General features: G+C 42.6%; 1 protein-coding gene across 4 annotated transcripts in view; it reads left to right on the forward strand.

Moving 5' to 3' along the window:
- Positions 1-7,110: 7,110 nt before the first annotated feature.
- Positions 7,111-27,923, forward strand: part of CRYBG3 (crystallin beta-gamma domain containing 3) — a 133,404-nt gene continuing 112,591 nt past the window's right edge. For 2 of the 4 annotated variants that reach the window (XM_051859382.3, XM_070071942.2), the window contains exon 1: positions 7,725-8,071. In XM_051859382.3, the coding sequence (XP_051715342.3) occupies positions 7,923-8,071 (149 nt within the window). In that variant the 5' untranslated portion in view covers positions 7,725-7,922. Of the gene's footprint in view, positions 7,250-7,426; positions 7,547-7,724; positions 8,072-27,923 lie in introns of those variants that run through there. The other 2 variants (XM_089330687.1, XM_089330688.1) reach the window with 2 other exon arrangements.

Below are 27,923 nucleotides of genomic sequence, written 5' to 3' on the forward strand. Positions count from 1 at the left end.
TATAGAATATTCTTAATTAGTGGAAGCTCTAAATAGAAAAAAAGGCAGAATCTAAAGAAGTTCATTTCTGTTCCCCTCAGGCTGCATGTAGCTGGTGCTTTTATAGGCATGGCTTGCATACTGTGATGTGGTAAGCACCATCATTTGATGATGTTCACGACTGATCCTTTGAAATGCAGTTGCTGTTCAACCAGATGCAAGTGGACTCATCATTCTAATTTTTTGAGTTGTTTAAAATTAATGCCAGCTGTAAGGTTTATAAAGCCAGTTTATTCAATTGTCTTTTAAATTTGATAACTCAAAGCAGTGGTTCAATACGGTTACTTATATGAGAAGTAAACCAAATGACTCATAGAGAAACTGACTATCCCTAAGTGCTTATTTGAGAAGCTGGAAGAAAAAAAGGTAAAACTGAACATGGAAATGAATTAAACCTTTAAATTTTTTTATATGGAATACATTGTGAAGATTATTTTTATCTTGATATTTGAATCAAAATACTTGTATGGAAACATTTAGGGAAGGATTTCTTCTGTTTATTGTCTTGCTAAACAAAATGCTTCTGAAGTATAATCAAATCCCATCATAACAGGGACTTGGATGGGAATTACTGTCCTCAGTTAAGAACTTCATAGCCTGTCCAGTAATTTTCAGAGTGAGAAATAACTGTGAAAATATGTATTGGTACATTCAATAATACTTATTACATCTTTTCATCGAGGCAATAGCACACACATATAGAACATTGCAGTATCCCCTGCCTCGTGCATGAAGTGTAACAATATAAAGTCATTTCCAGAGAGCATAGTAAGAGGGAAGCCTAAGAGTACAGCCTAATTTCTTGTCTTCTGTTTCATCTCTCTTCACAGGGAACTTCTTTTTCACTTTACCAGTGAAGAGTTGAGTGAGGAGGTGAGGAAGGAATTCAGTTGATAGAAGAGATTGATGAAAATGTTTGATGTCTTTCATTTTTGCAAAACCAGTTAAATTATAGTTGATGAATTTTTACAGATATTTCAAAATCAAAGTGGGGTCATTGCCACATTTCTTAAAAAAATCAAAACTTTTCTCCTCTACAGGAACACTTAGTTTTGGATTTTTGTTACTAAAGTTAGCAATATTTTGAAATGAAATTTTCTGAAAGTTTCGTAGTGAAATCATTGGAGAATGGAGTATGCTATATTTTCATAGATAATTATGTCAAGTTTGTATTCAGTACTATATACATCGCTTCACCATTCTCAGTTACAACAGAAGTAAGTAGATTTCTATTCTAGTCCATGCAGAGAAAACTCATGTGAGGGAAATAATGTTAATCTCAATTTTAGATTAGGTAAAATCCCCATGTGAAAACTGCGGTTCATTTTATGTGACAACATGTAGCATTTCCAGCTGCTTTCTCTCCCTAATCAAAACATTTGCTCACAATAGCAGCTGTCTCTATGCTTTGTTTTTAAACCATTTGCAACAAATCAAAATGGGAACAAAGTGTCCATCGTAAGAGAGCTCAGGCTTCTGGGACATGTACAAGCATGTTATAAAACCTCAAAATAAGAAAAAAAGGAAGTCAGTTCACTACCCAATTTTAATTTATTTCATTTCATGGGAACCTAACATATTTACACTAACACTAATATCACTAATATAGTGCAGTCCAGAAGTGTATAAATAATTGTTGTTTACAGAATAGATGTATTAAAATTGCATATCACAGGGGCCAGTGTTGTGGCATAGTTAGTAAAGCTGAGCCTATTTGGGTGCTGGTTTGTATCGCTGCTGTTCCACTTCCAATCCAGCTCCCTGTTTATTGCTTGAGAAAAGCAGTGGAAGATGACCCAAGTGTTTGGGCCCCTACCCAGGTGGGAGACCAGGATGAAGCTCCTGGCTCCTGGCTTGGCCTGGCCCAGACCTGACCCAGACCTGGCCATTGTGCCATTGTGCCGTCAGTGGAGTGAACAAGTGGAGGGAAGATCTCTCTGTCTCTGTCTCTTTCTCCTTGTGTGTGTGTGTGTGTGTCCTCTCTGTAACTCTTTCAAATAAATCTTTTAAAAAACAAAATTGCATATCAGAAATGCATAATACAGTGCATGCCTCATACACCAGGTAAGTAAGTATTTTGGGAAAAGAGAATGTACGGGCAGAGTTTCTTATCTAATATCTAATCTGACCCATTATGTATGTCACAGTTATAAAACTGCATTAATAAAAGTCAATATCCTAATATACCTTTCTGTTTTCAATAGCATTCAACTCAGACAAAAAACACACCAAACAATTGGTGTGACACCTATTTGGGAATAAATTTTATGATCTATGTTCCCCAAAGACATTTTCCTTCCATTTATATACTTTTAAAGTACAATGTTTCAGTATTAGCATAATTTACACTGTTTGAAAACTATATATTTAATTTTTAATGTTAATGTTATATGTTTTTTTCAAGGGTTCATTGCTCTTCCTTTGATAACATCAAAAGAAGAAAAGAGCAAATATAATTTAAGTCTGACACATATTATTTAATTTAAGCATTAAAGGATGTGTGTTTGAAAGATCTCAGTCTCCACATGACCAGCAAATAAAAATCAAACAATACCATAAAACATCATGCACCCCATAGCAGTCTGAATAACCAATTACTTAAACATGTCACCATCTGCTCTCATTGAAACAGCAAGACTGAGGCACTTCTCTGTGTTACAAACCGTGACAATCAGAATGTAACAGAATAAGAAATGCTCCTCTCATTCCCCTCTCTCTTATTTGCTGTGGTGAATCTTGAGTATACAAATGAAGGGAAGGGGAGGATGTTCCCTTTCCCCATCTCCTAATTGCACTCTTAGATCCAGTAATAGCTTTTTGATGCCCTGGGCAGCATGACATTGCCTCATTTGGCCAGGCACAGCTATTATTCTAGGAGGCAGCTAGCGAAGTGCCCCAATCCATCTGCTTGCTTTTTCATGGGCTGGTGCTTTCGTTGATGTTGACAGCTGTCTTCATATTCCTGGGCCACCTGCCACTCAGGCAATACTGAGTGACAATATACACAGAAGTTTATCCCTCCGGTAGAGTTTTCAGAACAAAAAGCTTAGCATTTCCAAACTACTTTTGCATCTCAGTTCCAATGCTGCAAGAAATTGCACTTTGTCTAGTCTCGTACTTCAGAGGAGTATCGTACTTATGCTTTGGGAACAGCAGGTCAGTAACACTGTGATGAACTTCAGGTTTTTTCACGAATCATATAAACTAGTGAAGTATAGTCTTTTTGTAGAAGTCAAGTGGTCACAGGAAGTGGAGGGGAGCATAGACAGTTAGTTCTTCTAGTGAGCATTCCAGGAGTCCCCTAAGCTGGGGATCCATCCTGTATTTGCCCATAGCAATACTTCCTAACTTGCCCTCTTTGCTCATGTGTTTCCTCATCACACACATTCACTGAAGGAAAGCACTTGTCCTTATCCATCCCTGTTTCTAAGAATGAGCAGGTATGTGACACATAGCAAGCACTCACAAATACATCCAAGTTTTGTGAGATCTGAAATTTCTGCTGTTTAGGAGGTTTTTTTTTTTTTTTTTTAAAGAAAAGCAGTTTAAGAAAAGTTAGATACAAAAATGAATACTGATTTGGAATGCAATACATTAGTTGTCACCAATTGTAATGTTAGTGAAATGTAGTCTTCAGCATATGAAATACTATCACATAGTATGCCACCAAAAGTATGAGAAAGGGGTATCATTGTAGAGGTATACCAGAAAGTTAGAAAAATACATTGCTTTTATAGGCTTTACCTTTTCCTGTAACCTGATTCCATCATTACTCATTTGTACACATGCATCATTATCATACTGTACCCCACAAATAATCCAATTTATATATATATATATATAAGATTTTGCTTATTTAAAAGTCAGAGCTACACAGAGAGAAGGAGAGGCAGAGAGAGAGAGAGGTTTTCCATCCACTGGTTCACTCTCCAGTTGGCTGCAATGGCTGGAGCTGTGCTGATCCAAAGCCAGGAGCCAGGAGTTTCTTTCAGGTCTCCCACACAGGTGCAGGGGCCCAAGGACTTGGGCCATCTTCTACTACCTTCCCAGGCCATAGCAAAAAGCTGGATAAGATGTGGAGCAGCCGAGACACGAACCAACACCCATATGGATGCCAGCACTGCAGGTGGCAGCTTTTACCCGCTATGCCACAGCACCGGTCCCTCAATTAATATATTTCAATTAAAAATATATGTACTGCATTATTGAACATATGAGAGAACTTAACATCAGTTAGAAGTAATTTTTCCTCTTGACTTGGTCTTTTTGTGCCTGGAATAATCTTCCATGTGACACCTGCCTCTGCTTTACATTTCAAATCTTGTTTCCCTTCTACAGCCCACATATTTTTAGTGCTGGGCCACAGGATGAATGTTCATGTCATTTTCTTAAAGATATATTTATTTGAAAGTCAGAGTTACACACAGAGAGAAGGAGAGGCAAAGAGAGAGAGAGAGAGAGAGAGAGAGAGAGAGAGAGAGAGGTCTTCCATCCGCTGGTTCACTCCCCAATTGGCTACAATGGCCAGAGATGTGCTGATCTGAAGCCAGGAGCCAGGAGCTTCCTCCAGGTCTCCTACATGGGTGCAGGGACCCACGGCCTTGGGCCATCTTCTACTGCTTTCCAAGGCCATAGCAAAGAGCTAGATTGAAAATAGAGCAGCCGGGTCTTGAACCGGCACCCATATGGGATGCCGGCACCATAGGCAGTGGCTTTATCCACTACGCCACAGCGCCGGCCTCAATGTTCATGTCTTGATAGAACCAATGACCCTTCATTTTGGTTCTAATGCTTGGTGAGTTACACAATGGACACATTGAAATTTAACCAACTTGACTATATTTTGGGGAGGCCAAGAGCCAACTAAATATACCCCCACTGAATCCAAATTAACTGTATTCTCAGCTTAAATACCCCAACATATTCCAACATTCTCAAAATAACTCTGACACCACCTAAGTCTTGGAGGAGTCTGATGGAGGGAAAATCCAAAGGCAAAGAAGATATCATGGTCTCAGTCAACATAATCAAGTTAAAATATTTACTTTGGTAAATTTTATAAAGACAGCTGACCATGTGACCACATTGCTCAGCTGTCTTTGGAAGAGATGGTGCCAGGGAGGTACCCTGAAACCTGAGCTACATCAGCTTCACAACAAATGTGCTTCTGTGGATGCATGCACTAAGTATCCAGGGGATAGCTGAATGAATGAATGAATGAATGAAGTCAATTTTGCAATATCAGTATCTCTAAGATTTACACAACTCTAAAATTTGACATTTTTATTGATTTCCTTATACAATCTTAGAATTTAGTTTTCAGAAATTTGTTATGAGTTCAGACTATAAAGAGGTAGGACATCTAGATAACTGACAAATACTGGAAAAACAAATAAGTGAGAATTCAGGGGTCTTTTAAGAATGGACTTAAACTAGTTTGCCTTGATAGAGGCATGGCACAATGTATATTATAAATTCACTCAAGTGCATCGCTCTGCCAGAGTGGAGCTCAGAGCCTTGTTAGATGTTGGCTGTTTTCTTCCTGAAGTAGTCGCTCTTGAGAAAAAAATGTATCATGGGTCTGTACTGGTCCAACTTCTCATTTAGTGGCCTCTAATAACATTTATATTATCAGGGACTATGCTGTGGTGTAGTGGGTGAAGCCTCCGCCTGCAGTGCCGGCATCCCTTAAGGGTGCTGGTTTGAGTCCCAGCTTCTCCACTTCTGATCCAGCTCTCTTCTGATGCACCTGGGAGGGCAGTGGAAGATGGCCCAAGTGCTTGGGCCCCTACACCCACATGGGTGACCCGGAGGAGGCTCCTGCCTCTTGGCTCCTGGCTTTGGATCGGCCCTGCTCAGTCTGTTTCAGCCATTTTTGCAATGAACCAGTAGATGCGAGATCTCTTTCTCTCTCTCTCTCTCTCTCTCTCTCTCTCTCTCTCTCTCTGACTCTGCCTTTTGGGTAAATAAATCTTTAAAAAAAAAAAAAGAAATAAAAAACACATTATCTTACACCTCTTTGAGTTGTTCATTATCAGAAGGAATTCTACCTGGATTGCATTAGCTTTTTTTTTCCTACAGCACTGTAGAAAACTTAAGGAATTTACATATGCTAATACCTCCTCACAGAGGTTATTGGAGAAATATGCGGTCTGGCAGGACATTTTTTTTCTTGAGAGCTATTTTTAAGAGAAATATCATTAAAACCATCATCCACTAACAAATATTGCTGTCTCCCAACCTGCTTTTATCCCCAGAAGGACTTCCTGAACAATGTACCTTGTAGGTAGGCATTGGGGTAATGGGGCCTGCTCTGGTCACAGGCCACGTGGGGGACTCATCTGGTAGTCATTTACCAATCAGCCCTTCAGGGGGATACTTAGCGTCCAGGCCTTCTAGCTGAAGGGAAAGGTTTGTTTCTGCTCTCTTCGCTTTTACGTTCTTTGGCTTTCTAGTAAGTGAACGGTAGTGGAGATTCCACCCGGAAATAGTAAAGCTAGACTGAGGAACTTCTAACGTATTAGCTTAGCATTTTCCTATTTTCTCAGACTCAGAGAAGCAGGAAAGATTTGCAAAGATAAAGAATAAAAAATTTATCTTGGCGGATAATCTGGCAGGTTGGTGGGTTCATTCCAGCCACAGCAATGTACACTGCAGTGAGCAGGAGCTGAGGCGCTTCCAGGAGGCGGCTGGGGGCGGCAGGCGGGCTCAGTGCCACCAGCCGGTGCGGCAAGGACCCGGGGCTCAGACGTGCGCATCTACTCAAAAGCAGCCCTCTCCTGCAGGGTCTCCAGGCCAGAGCTGGGATTATCCACGTTCCCCCATCCCCCAGCCCGGGGGAAAGCTGCGGTGGACATTTCACTTTTATCTCATTTCCTTGTGTAAAAGGTATAGTGAACAAACGCCGTATCATTTCCTTGACTCGCACACGCTTTAAACGAAATGGAAACACCTGGGCTGAACGGGCCTCTCCTTGCTGTCCACCCTCGCCACTGCCAGGCTATAAAAAACGTAGGCTAACCACGCTACCCTATTTGACGTTGACTTTAAAGGGAGTCTTAAGGGCCTTGTCCTTTCCAGAGCTCAGTGACGTCTGTGTGCCGACAACCGCACACTTGCCTCGGTCTTTATAAGGCTGAATCGCACCTGCTTTTGATCCGCGTCGAGTGTGTAAAAAAAGGGGTTCGCGGGGTAGAAGGCCACCTGGAAGGTGAGAACTTTCAGGTGTATGCGGGTTCGAGAAAATCACTGCAGGTCAAGCCCACGGGATCAGCGGCAAGCGGGCAACTCGGGCGGGCACCGCCCCCTTCACCTGCGGGATTCTGCGCCGGGCAGACCGCGTCCTGCGCAGGGGCGCAGTGGGCTCCCGGGCGGCTCAGGACGCCTGCCGTTTACCAGGTGTCTTCACCTTAGTTCGTAGACCTCGAACTTGGCAAAGTCTGGGAACTCTTTCCGTGCCCTCACTCAGGATAGGAAACAATCTGTAGTCAACTGGAAGCAAAGCCAGGTAGGCTAGAGCCTGGACGGCTTTTGGGCGGGAAGCCCGGCGTCCCCGGGCTGCGCGTGGCCCCCAGGGCCAGCACTCTCGGCGGGGTGGCGGCGGCGCGGGGCTCCGGGCGGCGCCGCGGCCGCTGGCTCCTCCTGGGGGCGGGCCGCGCGGGGCGAGGGCGGGAGGAGGAGCAGCCGGCGCGGCGCGGCGCGAGCAGCGGCAGCCGCGCGGGGAGCGCGTCGCGCCCGCGCCTCTCGCGCTCGGGATGGACTGAGCCGCGCTGGCGGCTCGCGCCGAGTCGGGTCTTGCCCTCGCCGGGTCCCGAGGCGCCCGGCCGGGCCGGGCTCAAGTCCCCGCAGACGGTCCCGGGCCGGGCGCCCGCCGCGCCGGGGAGATGTCCGGCGGCCGGAGGAGGGGCAGCGCCCCCTGGCACAGCTTCTCTCGGTTCTTCGCTCCCCGAAGCTCTTCCCGGGACAAGGAAGAGGAAGAGGAGGAGAAGCCGGGAACGAACCAGCCGCCGGCTCCGGGCCGGGGCACTGCCAGGTAGGGGGCGTCGGGGGGCGGACTCGCGGGACTGGGGCTCCCGGCTTGACCGCGGGGCCACGCAGCGCTTCGCTCGCCACTTTCTGTTCTCCTTCCTCCATGGCTGAAGTTTCCTCCCGGGTTCCCAGTTCCCGGTGCCGCGCACTCCCCTCTCCTGCGTGCGCTCAGCTCCCGGCGGAGTTCGCTCTCCCTGCCCACCGCGTCCTCGGAACGTGAACCCCGCACCGGCTCGGCGCGCGTGCCTCTTCCCCCAGTGGTGCGGCCAGGGCGATCCCGCGCGTCCGCGGGCGGTAGTGGGAAGCACCGTGGAGCCCGGGCGCGACCGAGCGCCCCTCGCGTGGCTCGGTGGGGCCGAGGTGGAGCGGGTAAATACAGCGCTGGCGTCACTCCCTCGTCTGCGGTTTTATCATCTTATTTACATGTTTCTCAATTTTTTTTTTAAAGAGTGAGCACAAGTTCCCAAAACTTCGTTTAAAAAAAAAAGACACGTAAAACTTCTCATTAGCTTGGTCTGCCATTGAGTGGACATTTTAATGACCCCTCCCTTTGCCGGTCCTTTTGGAAGCATCTGCCTCAGCGTCCTAATCCTGGGTTAGTTAGGCTGTGTTGCTTTCTGTCACTCAGACCTGTTCTAAGTCATCCTCTCTATTTCCCCTGCCTGCCGAAAAAAATCTCGTTTTTAAAATACATGTCTTTCTTAAAATACCCCTTCCTGCGTCTTTCCACCCGCCCTGGGAGCAGGAAGAGGTCTCAAACGGAACGCCCCTCACTGCTGTAAACTTTAGATGGGCACGGAGGCACAGGACACTCCCTCCTTGCTCCCCCAAATGGCACAAGCAGAGGGTTACCCTGGCCATTGGCAGGACGCCTTCCAGAAATGTTTATTTCACACCCGAAAGACTTCGCGGTTGCTCCCAAAGCGAAGTGGATAGCGAACAGGGAACTGTGGCCGAGCCAGTTGCGTTGGGCTTCTGTGATTTGATTTTAGTCGTGTGTTGGGAAACATCTCCATTAAGATCCTGTGTTCATAAGACACCTTTCTGAGAAAGCTCCTGCTGTGATTGACTGGGCTGTTCTCCTGGGAAGTTGTCCCCGAGGCCGCCCTGACTGTTGGAGAGTTTACAATTCAAAGTTACACCGTGGTTAAAAATAGACTGGAGGTCTGACAGGTCTGGTGCAGGATGTCAGAGCTTTGCTGGTGTGGGCAGACAGTCTGTGGTGGCACTAACCGTCTAGGACAGTATGGAAGAAGGCTTTAGCAGAAATCCTAACTAGACTGCCAAACTTGGGAACCTGCGAGCCAGTTTAAGAAAGGAGTAAGGCCAGTTTCAGGTTCATATAATCCCATCTGCCTCCAGGCTTTATTTTGATCTGTTATGCTGCTTCTGCATGCTAATTTCTTTTCTGGCTAGAGCTGTGACCACTCTAGCAGCTAGTTCCTTGTCTACCACTTCTCTGGCTGTTCTCATCGTTTCCAGATAGACACAGGCTGTGTGGCTCTTTGACAATGAAAATTTTAATTGTGCTCATAGGAACACTACTTTTGTCCTCATCTACTTTAGAACTTGCCAGATGTTAAGAGGATAGCAGATAATCCCTTGTGTGGGTTTTTGACTGTTTTAAATGAGCTTAAATCTTTCTTTTCAAGGGTATAAACAAACACAAAGCCTTTATTGAAAGTTTAATGAAACAAATGGAAAAACCCTGTAGTACCAAATGTCCCAGTAACACAACAATCCTGGTATTAACAAGATTGGAAACAGAGTTACAATTTGTCACCTTGATCTTATTTCAGAATCAAAAGGGTATTTTGACTGTTTCTGTTTGGGGCAATAAAAACAGAGCAGGCTTTATCTTCTGTAGTAGTGGTTTCAGATGCAGAGGAGTCTCTTCAACATAGTGGGCTCCAGGTGGCCAAGTGGATCATTGAAAAAAGGCTTTCTCCATAAGCCTGGAGAAACAGAGCGCTTGAGAAGAATAATGCTAGCACTGGTCACTTGTTTAGCACTTTCCCATCCTCAAAGAACTTTTAGAAACATCGTATTGAACATGATCTTTTGCAAACCTGTCTTATTGGTATCCTGATTTTATTGCAGAAAAACAGGGTTAAATAAACTTGCCCAAAGTCACATCTGCTTTTCAGTCAGTGGACATGTGTCAGTTCTTATGCTGTGGCTGCAACTCTGAGGTCTCTTAACAAGCAGGAAGGACAGATGCCCTCCCTCTGGTTTGTCAGTGTGCTTGAAATTCTCCCAAGGTTGTGTTGTTAGTCTCCTTTTCTGTACTTCCTCTGTTGACTTACATGAAGTTTCTTATGTAACTTACACATGTGCAAATACAAAAAGATACAGATACTCCTGAAGAACAGATTCTTTTAACAGTTTCATAGAACAAAACATAAAATACATAATTATAAGGTCAATAAAAGGTTTACAACATTATCCTGTTTTGACTATACACAAAATGTATGGTACAAATTGGGATAAACACAGGGTCAAGCAGTCTTTTGGGGGCTTGCATGATGTCCTGAGACAGGTCTTTCTGCATTTCCCTGTTTGAGCCACAGAAAAACCTTTGCTTTTAAAGAGTCTTACGAGTTATGTGAGCTTCACTTGGTGTGAACACATCATTTATGTGTTGAGTTTCCTGCTGCTCTGTTCTCATTCATCATCAGCAATTAAAGAAGGCCTGTTAGCATCAGCACGCCGATGTATTCAGACTCAGGTGTGGGCACTTACATTGCTCACTCATCCTGTCTTGGTTCACAGATCCAGGAAGTGTTTATATGTTTTTTAGATTTTACATATATACATAATATACATATACATAATATATGTAAAATCTAAAATATACGTGATTATGTTTATATAATTAAAATATATATGTGTAAGCAAATGAAAATTGCAATTGAAGTTTTCTTAGGAAGCTAGAGAACTCCCAGAGTTCTGTGGATCCTAACTTGGAGAATCCCAGCTGTAGAGTTAAGCTCAGCTTATGAGCACACAAAAATGGACTCTTTAGGGGTGATAGGGGAGACCAGGGAGGGCTTCATGGTAGAGGTGATTTTAACTGGGCCTTGAAGGAACTGTTAATGTTTCTATAGGCCAAACAAACAAAAAAACCTTATCCAGGACCATAGATACAGGGAACAGGTATTCTAGTCTAAGCAGAGGCCTGCATGAGTTTGTGATTTGTTAGGAGCTATGTCCATTAGTGGGACCGTGTGAAAGAGGCAGTAAGAAAATTAGAATGGATCCGGGTTGTAAAAATCTCTGTCTAAACAGTGTTTAGCTCTTGATTTAAGGCTTAGGAGAATTTTTGTAAAAGCCTCTTAAGCAGATATTGCTGCAATGTGAAACTGGGAGGGATACCTGCCGCCTTTTACCTGCTTTGAGAAAATGGTTGCTCAACTTTGTTTGCTGTATCGTGCTTAACTGACCTGTTTAAAATGAGCTGCCTGCATGCTTGTAACTCAGGAGGGAGATAGTTAGCTGAGCACAGCATTTATCAAGAACTGATTATGTACTTACTCCTTGGCTGGGTACTTGCAACCATCTCATTTAGCCCTTAGACTAAAAGGTTTGTACACTTATTATCATCATCTGAAAATTAAGGAAAGTCAGAGTGAGAGTGTGCTTAGTGGTAGAGGCAAGAGGCATTTTGGGTGGAACAGTTCTGTCCTTTTAACTGGGCTCTCCTGTCCTTAGCATGATGTTTGGCATCCATGACTGTGTCCACTAATTGTCAAAGGCATCCTCTGGTCTTTGGCCTAATTCAAAACACCTCCATCCAGGTAGGCAAGTAACAGAGTGGCACCACTCCCACTGGGAAGTGATCAACCTCAAATCACGAGAGGGGGTAAGTAGCAGGGATGAGAGTTGAACTCAAGTCTCTCTACCTGCAGCTCTGGTTCTTGTTTCCACACCATGCCTCCACCACCCCCTGTGCTGTGCTCCTTCGAAAGCACATGTGAGGGTGTAAGTCAGTCAATCTGTGTGGTGTGTGTCTAGTATGGTTCTGAGAAATGGGGGCTGGCGCTGTGGTGTAGCGGGTAAAGCTGCCACTTGCAGTGTCGGCATCCCAAATGGGTGCTGGTTCAAGTCCTGGCTGCTCCACTTCTGATCCAGCTTGGCAGGTGCAACAGTCTTGGCCTCAGCACACTCCCACAGTTGTGCAGGGAAAGCAGATATTGCACAAATCTTTCTTCGTTTCTTAAACTGCCTAGATGACAGGTAGGCGATTGCAGGAGTGTTTAGCAGGTGTGATCCCATTCTTTTGAAATTCTCTTAGAGGAAACTGCTTTTTATTGGATTTAAGCTTTTTTGTTTAAGTGTTGCTACACATGTGTCTAATGTTTTGCTGGGCTTTTTGTGGTTTATAAACTTGACAGCTTTGTATATTGACTTCTGGTTATGGAAGGTGAGGGCTTTGCTGTTCTCATACTCCTTCACATCCTTTCATTCAGCTGGCTGAAACAGTTCTAATTTGGGGATTAAATCAAAAGTCAGCCCTCAGGTTTATTTATGACTAGGTAAATATTAGTTGCTGCTAAAGCAACTCCTGTACTATGATTATGTTTCTTTGTAGGATACTTCATTTTTCCTGGAATGAATTACCTTGTTTTTCTTACTGCTGTGTCTTCTAGGATGCTCACACACAGTTGTAAAATTCCTCTCAGTGTGTTTCCCCTCATGCGGTTGAATGCCATCTCTCAGATGGCTCCTTTGAGCTTTTGCTGGTGCTGAGCCTTCCCGTTCTGTATCCTGAGCTTGCTGCAGTGACCTCTGACTCTGTATCAGTCCCTATGTGCGGACCTCACATGTTCATCTTTCTTGTTGTCTCCCATGTTTTGTGGAGTATTAGCCAACAAGAAAGAGTGTGTGTGAGAGAACATTTCTTCAGTCTTTGCACTTCCGAAATAGCATTCTGCTAACTTAAGTGATAGTTGGGTATAAACTGAAAGAGCAGGAATTACTCATTCTCAGAATTTTGGAGACATTTCTCTCTTACCTCTTTAATTCTGGTGTTGTTGAGAATGTGATTTCTGGACCTGCTTATGTGACTCATGTATTTCTCTTTTTGTGAATGTTGCGAATTTTGGAATCTCTTTCATCCAGGCTCCACAAAGCCTTAAATAGTCTTTTTCATTGATTTGGCCGAGCCATTGGAGGGTTCTTTCACTTGGGAGACTTGTTGTGTTTTCTCATGTAGGATGCAGAGGCTTGTTTAGACTCCCTGGATGTGCTCAGTGCTTTGTATGCTTCCACTGTTCTTCATGTTCCAGAGCCTGGGGCCTACCATTTTGAACATTTCGCAATCTCCTACCAGATGTCTGTCCTTTGTGGTTTGAGTGGGAGTGAAGGTTAACAGATTTTCGGAGAGTCCCCATTTCTAGCCAAGTGTTGCACCCCGTAACTTAGGCCTCCAAGTCTTTCAGGATTTTTCTAGAGTTGGGTCAGCATAAACTGAAATGATTTTTTTTTCTCTTCAGTGTCCATTTACACTGCAGTTTTGTTCATTTAAGTCCTTCTTCTGCCTTTTCTCCTTTAAAAATCTGTTATCTCCTGAATGCTGTTACCCTTCCTCCTGATGCCTAGCAACATGTTATTTGTTTCTCTGCTGTCCTTGTACTGCGACTTCTTGGTGGAATAGAGTTAAACTCAGGTGTTACTCTATCCTGTTTTGCCACAAGTAGCTAGAAAATCTGTAGATATCAGTGCTGCCAGACTATTCTTTGAGTATAAATTGAACACTATAACCAAAGCTCTCAGCAGAGGCCGTTGGGAAATAACTGCTAGGAAATGACAAAACAGAAGCCTCCAACACACTTGTAAAGACAGATACTGTGTTTTGTGTCCTAGTTTCAAGTAGGGGGGCTGGATCAAAAATTTACTCGATTGTGATAGCCAGAATGCAAAGGTTGCTTGCAACCTATTTATAAGATACAGTTTGGATTGTACTAGTATGATATGCTTTTTAAGGATCTTTTTTTCTTTAAAGATTTTATTTTGGAAGAGTTACACAGAGAGAGAAGGAAAGGCAGAGAGAGAGGTCTTCCATCCACTGGTTCACTCCCCAGTTGGCTGCAATGGCCGGACCTTCGCCGATCTGAAGCCAGGAGCTTCTTCCGGGTCTCCCACGCAGGTGCAGGGGCCCAAGGACTTGAGCCATCTTCTCCTGCATTCCCAGGCCATAGCAGAGAGCTAGATCGGAAATAGAGCAACAGTGACTCAAACCAGCACCCACATAGGATGCCAGCAGGGCAGGCAGTGGCTTTACCCACTACGTCACAGGGCCGTCACAGGGCCGTCACAGAGCCAACCCGAAGGATCTTTTTTTAAGATTCATTTACTTATTTGAGAGGGAGGGAGAGAGAGGGGAGGGAGGGAGGGAGAGAAAGAGATCTACCATCTGCCCTTTCACTCCTCAAATGGCTGCAATGGCCAGAAGTGGTCTGTCCAGCCTGAAGCCAGGAGCCTGGAACTTGATCTGAGTCTCCCACATGGGTGGCCGTGGCCAAAGCAGTTGGGCCATCTTTCACTGCTTTCTTTGGCACATCAGCGGGGAGCTGGATCATAAGGGAAGCAGCCAGGACTGGAACCAGTGCTCTTGTGGGATGCTCGCATTGCAGGCAGCAGATTAACCCATTGTGCCACAACACTGGCCCCTTAACTTAAGTTCCTTATGATGCACAGCAGAGTAGCAGTGACAGAAATGACATGCTACTGGTATTTGAGTGTTCTCACACCATGTAATTTCTAGAAAGTACCTGTTAGAAATTAATTCTTTAGGGGCTGATGCTGTGGCACAGCAGGTTAAGCTGCCACCTTAGAACCCGCATCCTGTGTGAATGCTGGCTTGAGTCCCGGCTATTCCACTTCCCATCCACCTCCCTGCTGGACACCTGGGAAAGGAGCAGAAGATGGCCCAGGTGCTTCTGTCTCTGTACCCATGGGGGGACCAGGATAGGGCTCCTGGCTTCTGCCTGGCACTGCCCCTGCTATTGCTGACCTTTGGGGAGTGAACCAGTGGATGGAAATTCTCTCTCTCTCCATTTCCCCCATCCCCAACTCTGCCTTTCAAATGAATAAAAATCTTTTTTAAAGATTTTATTTATTTGACAGGTAGAGTTACAGAGAGAGAGACAGAGAGAAAGGCCTTCCTTCCGCTGGTTCATTCCCCAATGGCCTCAACGACCGGAGCTGTGCCAATCTAAAGCCAGGAACCAGGTGCTTCTTCCCAGTCTCCCATACGGGTGCAGAGGCCCAAGCAGTTGGGCCATCTTCTTCTGCTATCCTAGGCCACAGCAGAGAGCTGGACTGGAAGAGGAGCAACTAGGACTAGAACCGGCGCCTATATGGGATGCCGGTGCCACAGGTGGAGGATTAACCTAGTGCGCCACAGCACTGGCCCCTCAAATAAAAATCTTAAAAAATAGAAATTACTTCTTTTTGTATTAAAACTTATATACCTCCTCAGCGACTAATCATAATTTGTTTATATCTACCATCCTCCTTATGACAAACAATGAGATATTTTGTATTTTATATCCTAGCAATTAGGAACAGGTTAGATGAAATGTAAACTTTGCCTTTTATTGTCTTGTTAAAGCATCGGGGAGTGTAATCTAACTGAAAGGGTGGCATTGTGGTATTTATTGGTCAAAGCTGAAAAGGTGAGCTGTCAAAATTTTGATTATTTCAGAGTTCCAGGTAGACAGACAAGGGTCGTATTTGGCAATGTTAGATATATTATGCTTTAAAAACATTAGCATTATGTAACACCTGTAGTATTAGTTTGTTATTTGTCTCTTGTAAATTCATTATTTTAATTGCTGACTAGTTGCTACCTTTTTAAAAAATCCACTACAGTACTCTTTTTGCCTTTATGATATAAATATACACTTTCAAAAAGCAGGTATGAAATTATAAGAAAATCAGAAAGAAAGCATGTACATAATTCTGCTCAGAGACAAGTACCATTTTTCCAGTTTGTTCCTTATGTGTGAGTCCACTTGCCTGAACATTTCTACAAGTAAAAATGCTCTTCAGCATTTAAAACTTGTATTTTTTTCATTTAATGATCATGCTTTAACATTTCCTACAATGATATATACATACAAGTGTACAAATAACAAAAGGTAATCCTTATAAAATCATACTTGTGTCATCATTTTTCAGAATCTTGTTTGCATTTCTAAATGTGTCTCCTCTTCCTTAGGTGTTGTATTCTAATGAGGGAGAGTAGTAAATTAGTTATATAAATTACTGGGTAATGTGCTTTGAAGTAAAAATAGAGTAGGTTGAGAAAATGGGGCATGATGGAAGTGGTGAGTCTAAAGTAAGGTGTGGACCGTGTGCTCATGAAAAGCCTCACTGTTGAGTAACATGGGAAAACTTGGATGACAGCTGGCAGTGGGGCATTAATGGAACCAAGAAATAACTTTCCAGGCAGAGGGGACATCCAGTTCCAGAGTCCTGAGGCAGGAGATTGTGGTTCAGATGCCAAAGTGGGTGGAGATAAGAGATTGGAAGGAAGCGTGGATCTCAGTGAATGGGGCATAGTGCTATAGGCCAGATGAGGTAGATCAGTAGGCCACAGAAGGGGTTACAGTGGTGAGATTTACTTTTGAAAGTGTCACATGGAAGATTGGATTAAAGTGATGGAGTAGGGAGGGAGCTTGCTGCTCTTGTCTAGGAGAAGATAGTCTTAAAGTAGAAAGAGTTCAGTCTCAGGGAAGAGTTAGGGAGAAAACAGCAGAGGAAACTACACAAATCGGAAGGACACAGTGGAGCTACATGTACATGCACAATTCAGGATGCCAGCAGCCAAGAGCCTCCAGACCAGCGTTGGAGAATGAGGTGAGACCAGACTGTAGCAGCCCAAGACACTGGTGAAAAAACTGCAGAAAGAGCCTAGAGGGAAACTGGCTTGGAGCCCACTGGGGGATAGTGTACTTGTCAAACCAGAGCAGAAAAAAACAAAGTGGAGGCACATTTGCTCTCTCCCTGATCACCCTGCAATGGTGTCCTGTAACAAGCTGACAGAAAGCAGGTGCCATTTTGGACATACGTAACAGTTGCGCCAGCTTGTTTCCAGAACCAGCAACCAGCCAAGCTGAGACGACTGAGTCTGGTGGGGAGAACAGACAGGGGGCTGAGTGCTCAGGACTGTGAGAACACTGAGGCTGTGTGGGAGCACTCAGGGTGTGGCTGGGACTTTGGGCAGTAACTGTGGGAGGCACCACACAATCAGGGCTCCTTGGTTACCTGGAGAGGGACATTGCTCAGGAATCTGAGCTTACACTGAGGACTGCATGTATCCTTTGTGTGGTCCTCATGGCAAAGGGGATGAGTAATATACCCACAGGGGCTAGTGCCCAGCCACTGGTCTCATTCCAGTAGAGGAGCTCAGCTGAGTCTATGCTGACAGAAAAGAACAAAACTCCCCTAAATTAAAAAAACAGTCTACCACACCAAACCTGGGTGTGTCACCTCAGACACGCCCTTCACCCTGGAGAGCCAAACAGAGCTCCCTGGCCACAACCATCACACACCTCTAGGTATTCCCTGAAGGCAGCCACTGCACTAATCCATATAGACTTAGTCCAGAGATAAAAGCTGCTACAGTGGAAAACCAAAGAAGAAATCCACAAATGCTGAATAACAAACATGCCAATTCAAGAAACAAGAATAAGGAAGACAGCATAACACCCCCAAAAGAACACAACACTTCAGTACTAGATTGTGAAGACAGTGAGATTGAAAAAATGCCATAAATGAAATTCAAAAAATTGATCATAGGATTACTTAGAAGTAATCAGAAGCAAATCCATGAAGAAGCAAATCTCCTCCTGTTAAAAGACACAGACTAGATGAATGGATTAAAAAATAAAACCCAAGTATTTGCTGCCTACAAGAAAAACATCTCACTAACAAAGGTGAATGCAGACTGAAAGTGAAAGAATGGAAAAAAATATCCGAGTTAATAGAAACCAAAAAACAGCTGGTGTAGCCATCCTAATGTCAGGCAAAATAGACTTTAACACAAAAACTGTTTAGAAGAGACAAAGAAGGGCACTATGTAAAGATTAAGGGATAAATTCAACAGGGAGATATAACTATTATAAACATATATGCAGCCGGCGCCGCAGCTCACTAGGCTAATCCTCCGCCTTGTGGCGCCGGCACACTGGGTTCTAGTCCTGTTCGGGATGCCGGATTCTGTCCTGGTTGCCCCTCTTCCAGGCCAGCTCTCTGCTGTGGCCAGGGAGTGCAGTGGAGGATGGCCCAAGTGCTTGGGCCCTGCACCCCTTGGGAGACCAGGAGAAGCACCTGGCTCCTGCCATCGGATCAGCGCAGTGTGCCGGTCGCAGCACGCCAGCCGCGGCGGCCATTGGAGGGTGAACCAACGGCAAAAGGAAGACCTTTCTCTCTGTCTCACTGTCCACTCTGCCTGTCAAAAAAAAAAAAAATATATGCATCTAATTACATGGCACCAGGCTATTTAAAAGAAATTTTAATGGATCTAAAGATATAAACTCAAATACAATAGTAATGGTGGACTTCAATACCCCACTTTCAGCAATGGACAGATTAACCTGACAGAAATTCAGCAAGGAAGCAGTACTTATAACACTATAAACCAAATAGACCTAACAGATATCTACAGAACTTCACTTCTCATCCTACAGTTGCAGAATACACATTCTTCTCAGCAGTGCATGGAACTTTCTCTGGGAATGACCACAGGCTAAGCCATAAAACGAGTCTCAGGAAATTAAAAAAAAAAAAATCAAAATCCTACCATACATATTCTTGGGAACACAATGCAGTGAATCTGGAAATCAGCTACTCAGGAATCTCCAGAACATAGAGAAACACATGGAGACTGAATAACGTGCTCCTGAATGAACGGTGGGTCATAGAAGAAAATCAAAAGAGAAATCAAAAAGTTTCTGGAAACAAAGATGACAGTACAGCATATCAAAACTTATGGGATACAGCCAAAGCAGTGCTAATAGGAAAGTTGATAGCAATCAGTGCCTACATCAAGAAATTGGAAAGATACCAAATAAATGAGCTATGAGTGCATCTCAAGGATCTTGAAAAACAACAGCAAACCAAATCCAAAACTAGTAGGAGAAAAATAATTAAAATTAGAGAGGAAAACAAAATTGAAAGAAAACAATACAAAAGATCAGCAAGACAAAGAGCTGTTTTTTTTTTTGAAAAACAAAATTGAGACCCTAATTGTTCCAACTAACCAGAAAAAAATGAGAGGACTCAAATTTAATGAAATTAGAGATGAAAAAGGAAATATACCATACACAGGAATAAAAATCATCAGAAATTACTACAAGAGGTGTATGTCAACAAACTGAGAAACCTAAAAAATGGATAGATTTCTGGACACATACAACCTACCTAAATTGAGCCATGAAGAATAGAAAACCTAAGCAGAACCATTACCAAGATAGAAATTGAATCAGTAATAAAGACTCTACCAACAAAGAAAAGCCAGGACCAGATGACATCACTGCTAAATTCTATCAGACATTTAAAGAAGAACTAACTACAATCTTCGCAGTTATTCAAGACAATTGAAAGAGAAGGAATCCTCCCAAATTCTAAGAAGCCAGGATCACCTTAATTCCTAAATCTGGAAAAGATGCAACAGAGAAAGAGAACTAAAGACTAATTTCCCTGATAAACATAGACACAAAAACCTTCAACAAAATTCTCACCAATCCAACAACACATTAGAAAGGTCATTCACCTGGACCAAGTGGGATTTATCCCTGGTATGCAAGGATGATTCAGCATTGGCAAATCAATGTGCTACATCACATTAACAAACTGAAGAATAAAAACCATATAATTATCTCAATAGATGCAGAGAAAGCATTTAATGAAATACAACACCATTTCATGATAAAATTCTAAGCAAATTGGGTTTAGAAGGCACATTCCTCAACAATATCAAGGTAATTTATGACAAACCCACTGCCAGTTTCCTGTTGAATGGGGAAAAGTTAGATGCATTTTCACTGAGATCCAGAACCAGACAAGGATGCCCACTCATAATTGCTATTCAGTATAGTCCTGGAACTTTTAGCCAGACCCATTAGGCAAGAAAAAGAAATCAAAGGGATTCAAATTGGGAAAGAGGAAGCCAAGCTATCCCTATTTGCAGTTGACATGATTGTATATATAGGGGATCCAAAAGACTCCACTAAGAGACTATTGGAACTCATAGAAAAGTTTGGTAAAGTAGCAGGATATAAAATTAATACACAAAAATCAACAGCCTTTGTATACTCAAACAATGCAAGAACAGTCTCACAATAGCTACAAAAAAATCAAATACCTTTGAATAATTTAAGGATGTCAAAGAGCTCTATGATGAGAATTGCAGAACATCAAAGAAATAGAAGAAAACAAAACAAAATGGAAAAACTTTTCATGTTCATGAATTACAAGAATCATCATCATCAAAATGTACTTCTTCTGAAAGCAATTCATAGATTCAGTGCAATACCAATCAAAATACCAAAGACATTCATCTCAGATCTAGAAAAAATGATGCTGAAATTCATTTAGAAACACAGGTGACCTTGAATAACTAAAGCTATCTTACACAGCAAAAACTAAGCCAGAGGCATCTCAATACCAGATTTCAAGACATACTACAAGGCAGTTATAATCAGAACAGCCTGGTACTCGTATAAAGACAGATGGATAAACCAATGGAACAGAATAGAAATGCCAGAAATTAATCCAGGCATCTACAACCAACTTAGAGTAAGGAGCTAAAAGCAATCCCTTTAGCAAGGACAGTCTCTTCAATACATGGTGCTGGGAAAACTGGAATTCCACATGCAGAAGTATGAAGCAGGACCCCTACCTTACACCTTACACAAAAATCCATTCAAAATGGATTGAAGCCTAAATTTATGACCTGACACATTCAGATTACTATAGATCAAGACATTGGCACAGGCAAAGACTTCTTGGAAAAGACCCTGGAGGCACAGGCAATCAAAGCCAAAATTAATAAATGGGATTACATCAGATTGAGAAGCTACTGTAGGTGCTACAAAAGAAACAGGAAAGTGAAGAGGCAACTGACAGAATGGGAAGAATTATTTGCAAACTATGCAACTGATAAAGGATTAATAACCAAAATATATATGTAAAGAGATCAAGAAACTCCACAACAACAAAACAAACAACCCAGTTAAGAAATGGGCAAAGGACTTAAACAAAAGAGGAAATCCAAATGGCCAACAGACACATGAAAAAATGTTCAGGATCACTAGCCATCAGGGAAATGCAAATCAAAGCCATAAAGAGGTTTCACCTCATTCCAGTTAGAATGGCTTTCATACAGAAATCAACAAACAACTAATGCTGGTAAGAAAGTGGGGGAAAAGGTATCCTAATCCACTGTTGGTGGGAATGTAAACTGGTAATACCACTATGGAAGGCAGTTTGGAAATACCGAAGAAGTCTGAATTACCATTTGATGCAACCATTCCACTCCTGGGAATTTACCCAAGGTAAATGAAATCAGAAAACAAGAGTTATCTGCACCTCCATGTTTATTGGAGCTCAGTTCACAATAGTTAAGACATAGAATCAACCTAAATGCCCATCAACTGAAGAGTAGATTAAGAAATTATGGAATATGTACTCTGCAATACTACACAGAGGTAAAAGAAAAAAATGGTTATTTGCAACAAAATGGGTGAAATGTAGAAAACATCATGCTGAGTGAAATTAACCTTTCCCAAAGGGACAAATACCATATGTTCTCCCTGATGTGTGATAACTAATAGAGCACCTAAAAGGAAATCTGTAGAAATGGAATTGACACTTTGAGAAGCAATGACTTGAACAACCCTTGTCTTGACTGCTGAGGAACAGATTTTTTTTCTTCATACTATGTGTTGAATTCTTAACATAGTCATCTTTGTAAAAAGTCCATTGAAAATAGGTCTCAGTAAAAAATAGTGCTAATAAGTGAGGGAGGAAGAAGTTTCTAACTGTAAAGCTGTATAGTTCTGCATACATTCCTATGGACTGACTTTTAAGGGTACAGTTGAAAAACTTGAAATGGAACTCCAAATACCATTAAGTTGGGTGATTAATAATGCCATCTTACGTGTTAAAGTGGTCATATAGATAGGATTAAGTGTTATAGAGGTCATATAAAATCAAGTATCTGGTAATAACAATAGATAGAATTAAAAAGAATGTTCCAACATGAGAAGGAGTCCACACTGCAGACTGATAGAATGACAATTGCATTAAATTGCACTCTGACCTCAGAATCAGCCCTTAAGGCATTCTGGTCTGGCAGAAAAGCCCATGAGAACATTTCAGGCATGAAAAAAAAAAGACACTGCGACAAAATATATTCTACATGAAGGATCTCTGTGAGTGAGACCCCAGTGGAAAGAAGTGACCATCAAAGGAAGATACACTTTTATCTGAAGGGAGGAGAGAACTTCCACTTTGCTTATGGCCTTGTCTAAATATTGGTGGAGCTTTTGGATTTAAAACGCTTCCATATCCTTGGCAGCTCATGTCAAGAGCCTCGGGTGATCACTGACATGATACATAAGAATGTTAATTGTTAAATTAACAACAGGAGTCACTGTGCACTTAACTTCCCATGCAGGACTTTTGTCCTCAATGAGTTGTATTATGAGAATTAACAGTAAAGCTTGTTCTCAAGCAGTTTTGTGTGTATGTACATGCAAATTGTTGAAATCTTTATTTAGTATAGAGTTGGTATTCTGTGTATAAAGTGAATTGAAAATGAATCTTAATGGAGAATGGGAGAGGGAGGAGAAGGTGGTGTGGGATTGGGGGTGAATGGGTGTGTGTGGTGTGAAGAATCACTATATTCCTAAAGTTGTACTTATGAAATTACTCATTACATAAATGTTTCTTTGAGGAAAAAAGTGTCATATTGACATAGCTTTGTGTCTGTGTTTATATATGTAGTAATGGATATTTGACCTTCAAAAAGTTAATGAAAAATGGAATTTTAAAAATGTGTATTTTTCACAAATTTCTGAGGTTCCCTTGTATTTTCTGCCTTTGTCTGAACCAGTTTTCTGAGGAGGAAAGTTCTTGGTTTTAGGTGGGGTCGGCTGTGGTTGGGCTTCAGGAAGGCTCTGGGTCTTGCCTGTTTGTCCGCAGGAAGGGGCTTCGGTTTACAGTTTGCTGAGTGATAAATGGCTTAGCACAATGTTTTAGAAAACTCCTGTGTTCACATCACAGTGAGGGACTTAGGGTGTTGATTCTTGTGAGGTGGGTACCCAGTGTTCCAAAACAGAAGGGTTTGAAGTGGAGAGAGGTCCCTGGGAAGAACAGAGCAGTCCCTGATGACACACACCTGCCAGGCCGCTCAAGTCCACATCAGACACACACTCTGGCCTGTGATTGGACTGTAATTACGGGTCTTGTTTCAAAGCATGCACTGGGATACAGGAAATAAAGTAACTTCACAGTAGATCCACGAGTTATGGAAGAGGGCCTCCATCGTGGAGAACAGGAGCATCTGTTGAGCCTGGGTGCCAAGTAGTGGGGCCTCATGGTCCCATTCATTACCTCTCTCCCTTCTCCCAATTTCTCTCCAAAGAGTTTTGAAATCATTCGTGTGCCAGATGTTTGAGCTAAAATACATGCTGTTTGACTGCCTTAAAATTGCAGCTTTTAGTTACCTTTTAATTTGAAGCCCAGAAATAGTGCTGTAACCACCTGTTTTATATTCTGTTAATCGTCATTAAAAAAAATAAGTACCACTCCACTGCTGGCAGTCACCATTTATGAATGGATAGTTTTCCAGATGGTTGTTTGTAAGCCATTGGTGTGGAACTGTTCCCCCCTGCCCCCATAGAAGCAGAATTGGACCGGCTGGATAAGGCTGCCGGCCAGTACAGAGTCAGTGTAAGCCATAATGTGCCTGCAGGGTAGAGTGCAGCAGACAGAACTGCAGAGCATGTCATGGGAAGCTGTGTTTCTAAGGAAGCCCTCTGGGAAATGTAGATGACCCCTGCAGCATAAGCAGACCCTTTGGGAGGGTCTGGGGATAAAGTCTAGATGGCATTTAAGGACCTGTGCGGTAGAATATGCTAGAGTGATGATTTTTCACTTTATGTTTCTGTGTGGGAGCAAACTGTTGAAATCTTTACTTAATGTATGCTAAACTGATCTTCTGTAGATAAAGAGAATCGAAAATGAATCCTCATGTGAATGGAAGAGGAGAGGGAGTGGGAAAGGGGAGGGTTGCGGGTGGGAGGGACGTTATGGGGGGAAAGCCATTGTAATCCATAAGCTGTACTTTGGAAATTTATATTCATTAAACAAAAGTTAAAAAAAAAGAATAAATTAAAAAAAAAAAGATGCAAGTATCTGCATTTGTAAGCTTAAGGAAAGAAATATTGAGTGGTGAACAACTGCTTAGTGTGCAAAACTTGTGTGCTTTAGACTAGAGTATAAGATAGGGAAACAATTAAAATAATAAATAAATGTACCTTATGAATTATGTTAAGATTAGAAACCTTATTTAGAATGCAGTAAATGTCTACATATGGACAAGCAGAAAGTTTTTTAAGCCATCTTGTCTGTAACATGCTTTGTGGCAGGCTTAGCAAATACATAGAAAGGATGAAGAAGGGTCATCCAGTTTGGGAAGTTTAGTTGTCTGATGACTTGTATTACAGAGTGAAATAAATGTATAAGTCGGATATGGGAGGTTTTTCTGAAATATGAGATAATCTTCCCATTAAAGAAGTATTTCATAGGGGAAGGAAAATTATGTTGGGCCTAATTATTTTTTTATTTTTTCATGAATGTGAAAGAGCTTTCAGTTAATATTACAGCAACTTATGGATGCTCTTTAGCCACCCTTTCAAGAACTCTTTTAGCCTTTTTTGTTTATTGGTGAAGAACCTAAACTATTACACGAAGTATGTGTTGTTCCTTTTCTTTGGAAGTTTGGCAAATTCTAGTCCATTGTTGTATGTACTTGCTTTGTGTTGGTGTACTTGCTCTGTAGAAAACTGAGGACATAAGAATGACTATCATGGGAAATGGTCAAATAACTGTGTGCAATGAACAATACTAACACCTCCATGTACCTCTTACTCTCATATTTTATTGAAAGAAATGATTATGAACTATGGAAAAATGACCAATAAAATTTATTCACAAATTAACTGAGGTTATATATCTTTTTCAAGCACTCATCAACATAAAACTTTACCCCTGGCATTAGCTGTTGAAATTCTAGATATCTTAATAAATGGTATGTTTCAAAAGTTGTGACTTTATGTGATTGTAATTACAGACAAGAAAGGATTTTTTTCAGATAGAATATCTTTGTATAAATAAATTATAGCATCACAAATATAGGAGTAAAAATGCATTAAATATTACAATCATTGACAAGTAATGTGGGTTATAATAAATACTACTGTTTTCATTTCATGGCATTGTGTTCTCTATTTTAAAAAGCACAAAAGATTTTAAAACACTAGGAAGTAAAATATAGAATTATACTTTTTATATTTTTATTATCAACTGGGGACCTAGATTAAAAGATTTATAAATCAAATATACTATGCAAATATTTTTAAAATAAAAAAAAAAAGAATATGCTAGAGTGTAAGGGAATAGACACCACGCCTGGAGTAGTCTTAGTAAATAGGAAATGTAAGGCCCAGTAGGCATTTCTGCCTCTTTGCTTCTGTCCTGATACAGATTTGGTTCTGAGCTGGTTTCCTCCTCATTTTGCTTCTCTTCCTTTACCACAAAGCCTCAGTTAGTCTGCCTGCTGCTTTTCCCACTCGCCTTCCCATTGCGTGGGATTGTATGCGTATTTCTGCATGGCAGAGATCTCCTATTAGCTATCCTAACCCTTTCTTTTCACATGCTTGTAAACCCAGATCCAAGAAAGTTTAGTCTTGACTGAAGTGCCTTTTATCCCTGAAATAGACATGTAGTTAATGCCCATTTTGAGTTTCTGCAAGGCATTTTTCTACAAATGACCGTGGGAAAAGGAGTGCCTTGGTACAAGACTCATTCTTGTTCTACGTTATTTTTCCACTTAGTTCAAGGGAAAGACACCTGGTGGACTGAACTGTGACTGGATCACATTTCAGGTTCCCGCCTGGTGGTGGACTTTCCTCACCACAGTTGGTCAGGTGGGCTCTGAGGTGAGCTGCAATGTGGTGTGCCCCAAGGAGAGAGGAGGAGTGAAGCTGTGGTGCGGAGAGGGGCTGCCGCTTAGCAGGTCAGGCTCCTGGAGCCAGCGCAGTGTTATTCCAGTGGGAAATAGAAAGTGATACGGTTGCTCTGATTCCCTTTCCCTGTTCTCCACATCAGTGCTGTGTCCTCTACCTTGTGTGGTGGAAGTGAAAAATCTACAGTGGGAAGAGAATTTGGACTGAGTGGGAGCGGGAGAAAGGAGAGGCAGGTTCTCCAGGGGCCCTGGGAATGGCAGCATGTCCCTGGGCGAGGGTCCGGTAAGGGCACTCCCAGATCGGGACTACCTTCTGTTAAGTGATCTGACGTTTAGACCTGCTCATAATTACCTCCTCTCCGGAAATGGAAAGAAATCATCCACTTCAGCCTCCAGACAGAAGAGGGGAAGGTTTTCTTTGGAAGGAGGTTACGGACGTAGAGTTTGCTCAGGCAGCCACTATTGTGATGGGTGAGATAAAAGGCATCGGAGGAAGAGCAGGAACCCAACAGGCGTGTTACAGGAGAGAGCTTTGCCCTCGCTCTGTGCCTTCATCTCTCTCCCTGTGGGTTACGCTGTGCCCTGGGGAGTGGATTTCTTAGCGCATGAGGCACTGTCCGGCAGCATCCCTCAGGCTTCAGTCTGGTATGGACGGAGAGGAGGGGATCTGTGCTGTCTGGCTCACTCTGCCTGTGGGAGTGAGTACAGAGAGGCACTCAGATCACTGTGTATCAAGAATATGGTCAGAGGGTGACCTGCATCCAAACAACTCAGGGTAAAAGGGGTGGTTGCTTAAAGTGTGGGTTCCTAGGACCCCACTGCAGTTGGATTCTTGATATTCAGCATCAGAAATCCGTTTTAGAAACAAAGTTGCTCAGCTAATTCTGAAGCATACAGAAGGGGTCTTCAGAAAGTACACGGAAAATGTGTGTTATGAAGAAACCATGCATGGATTTAAAAAAACATTTCTCACCAAAATAAGCTTATATTTCAATTCTGTTTTCCATAAACTTTTAAAAAAGATTTATTTATTGGAAAAGCAGAGTGAGAGAGAGTGAGAGAGCGCGCATGTGCCTCTGTCCGTTGGTTTGCTCCCCAGATGGCTACAATGGCCAGGGCTGGGCCAGACTGAAGCCAGGAGCTTTTTCAAGCTCTCCCACTTGAGTGCAGGGGCCTAAGCACTTGTGTTGGGCCATCCTTTGCTGCTTTCCCAGACATATTAGCAGGGAGTTGGATCAGAAGTGGTGCAGCTGGGACTTGAACCAATGCCCAGATAGGATGCTGGCATCACAGGTAGTGGCTTTTCCCATTGTACCACAACACTGGCTCCTCCATGAACTTCTAAAAGTTTTATTTTTATTTACTTGAAAGGCAGCACAACACAGAGAAACAAACACACTACAATATTCCATTCCCTGGTTCCCTCCCCAAATGTCCTCAACAGCTGGGACTTGACCAAGCCAAAGCCAGGAGCCTGGAACTCCACTGGAATGTCCTACGTGGGTGGCAAGGACTCAAATTCCTGAGCCATTATCTGCTGCCACCAGGGTGTGCGTTAGCAGGAAGCTGGGTCAGAAGCAGAGTGTGTTCTGAA

Source organism: Oryctolagus cuniculus, chromosome 4 (assembly GCF_051225735.1).
Source record: "Oryctolagus cuniculus isolate XC-2025 breed Fujian yellow rabbit chromosome 4, ASM5122573v1, whole genome shotgun sequence".
In the NCBI taxonomy this organism is placed as follows: Eukaryota; Metazoa; Chordata; class Mammalia; order Lagomorpha; family Leporidae; genus Oryctolagus; species Oryctolagus cuniculus.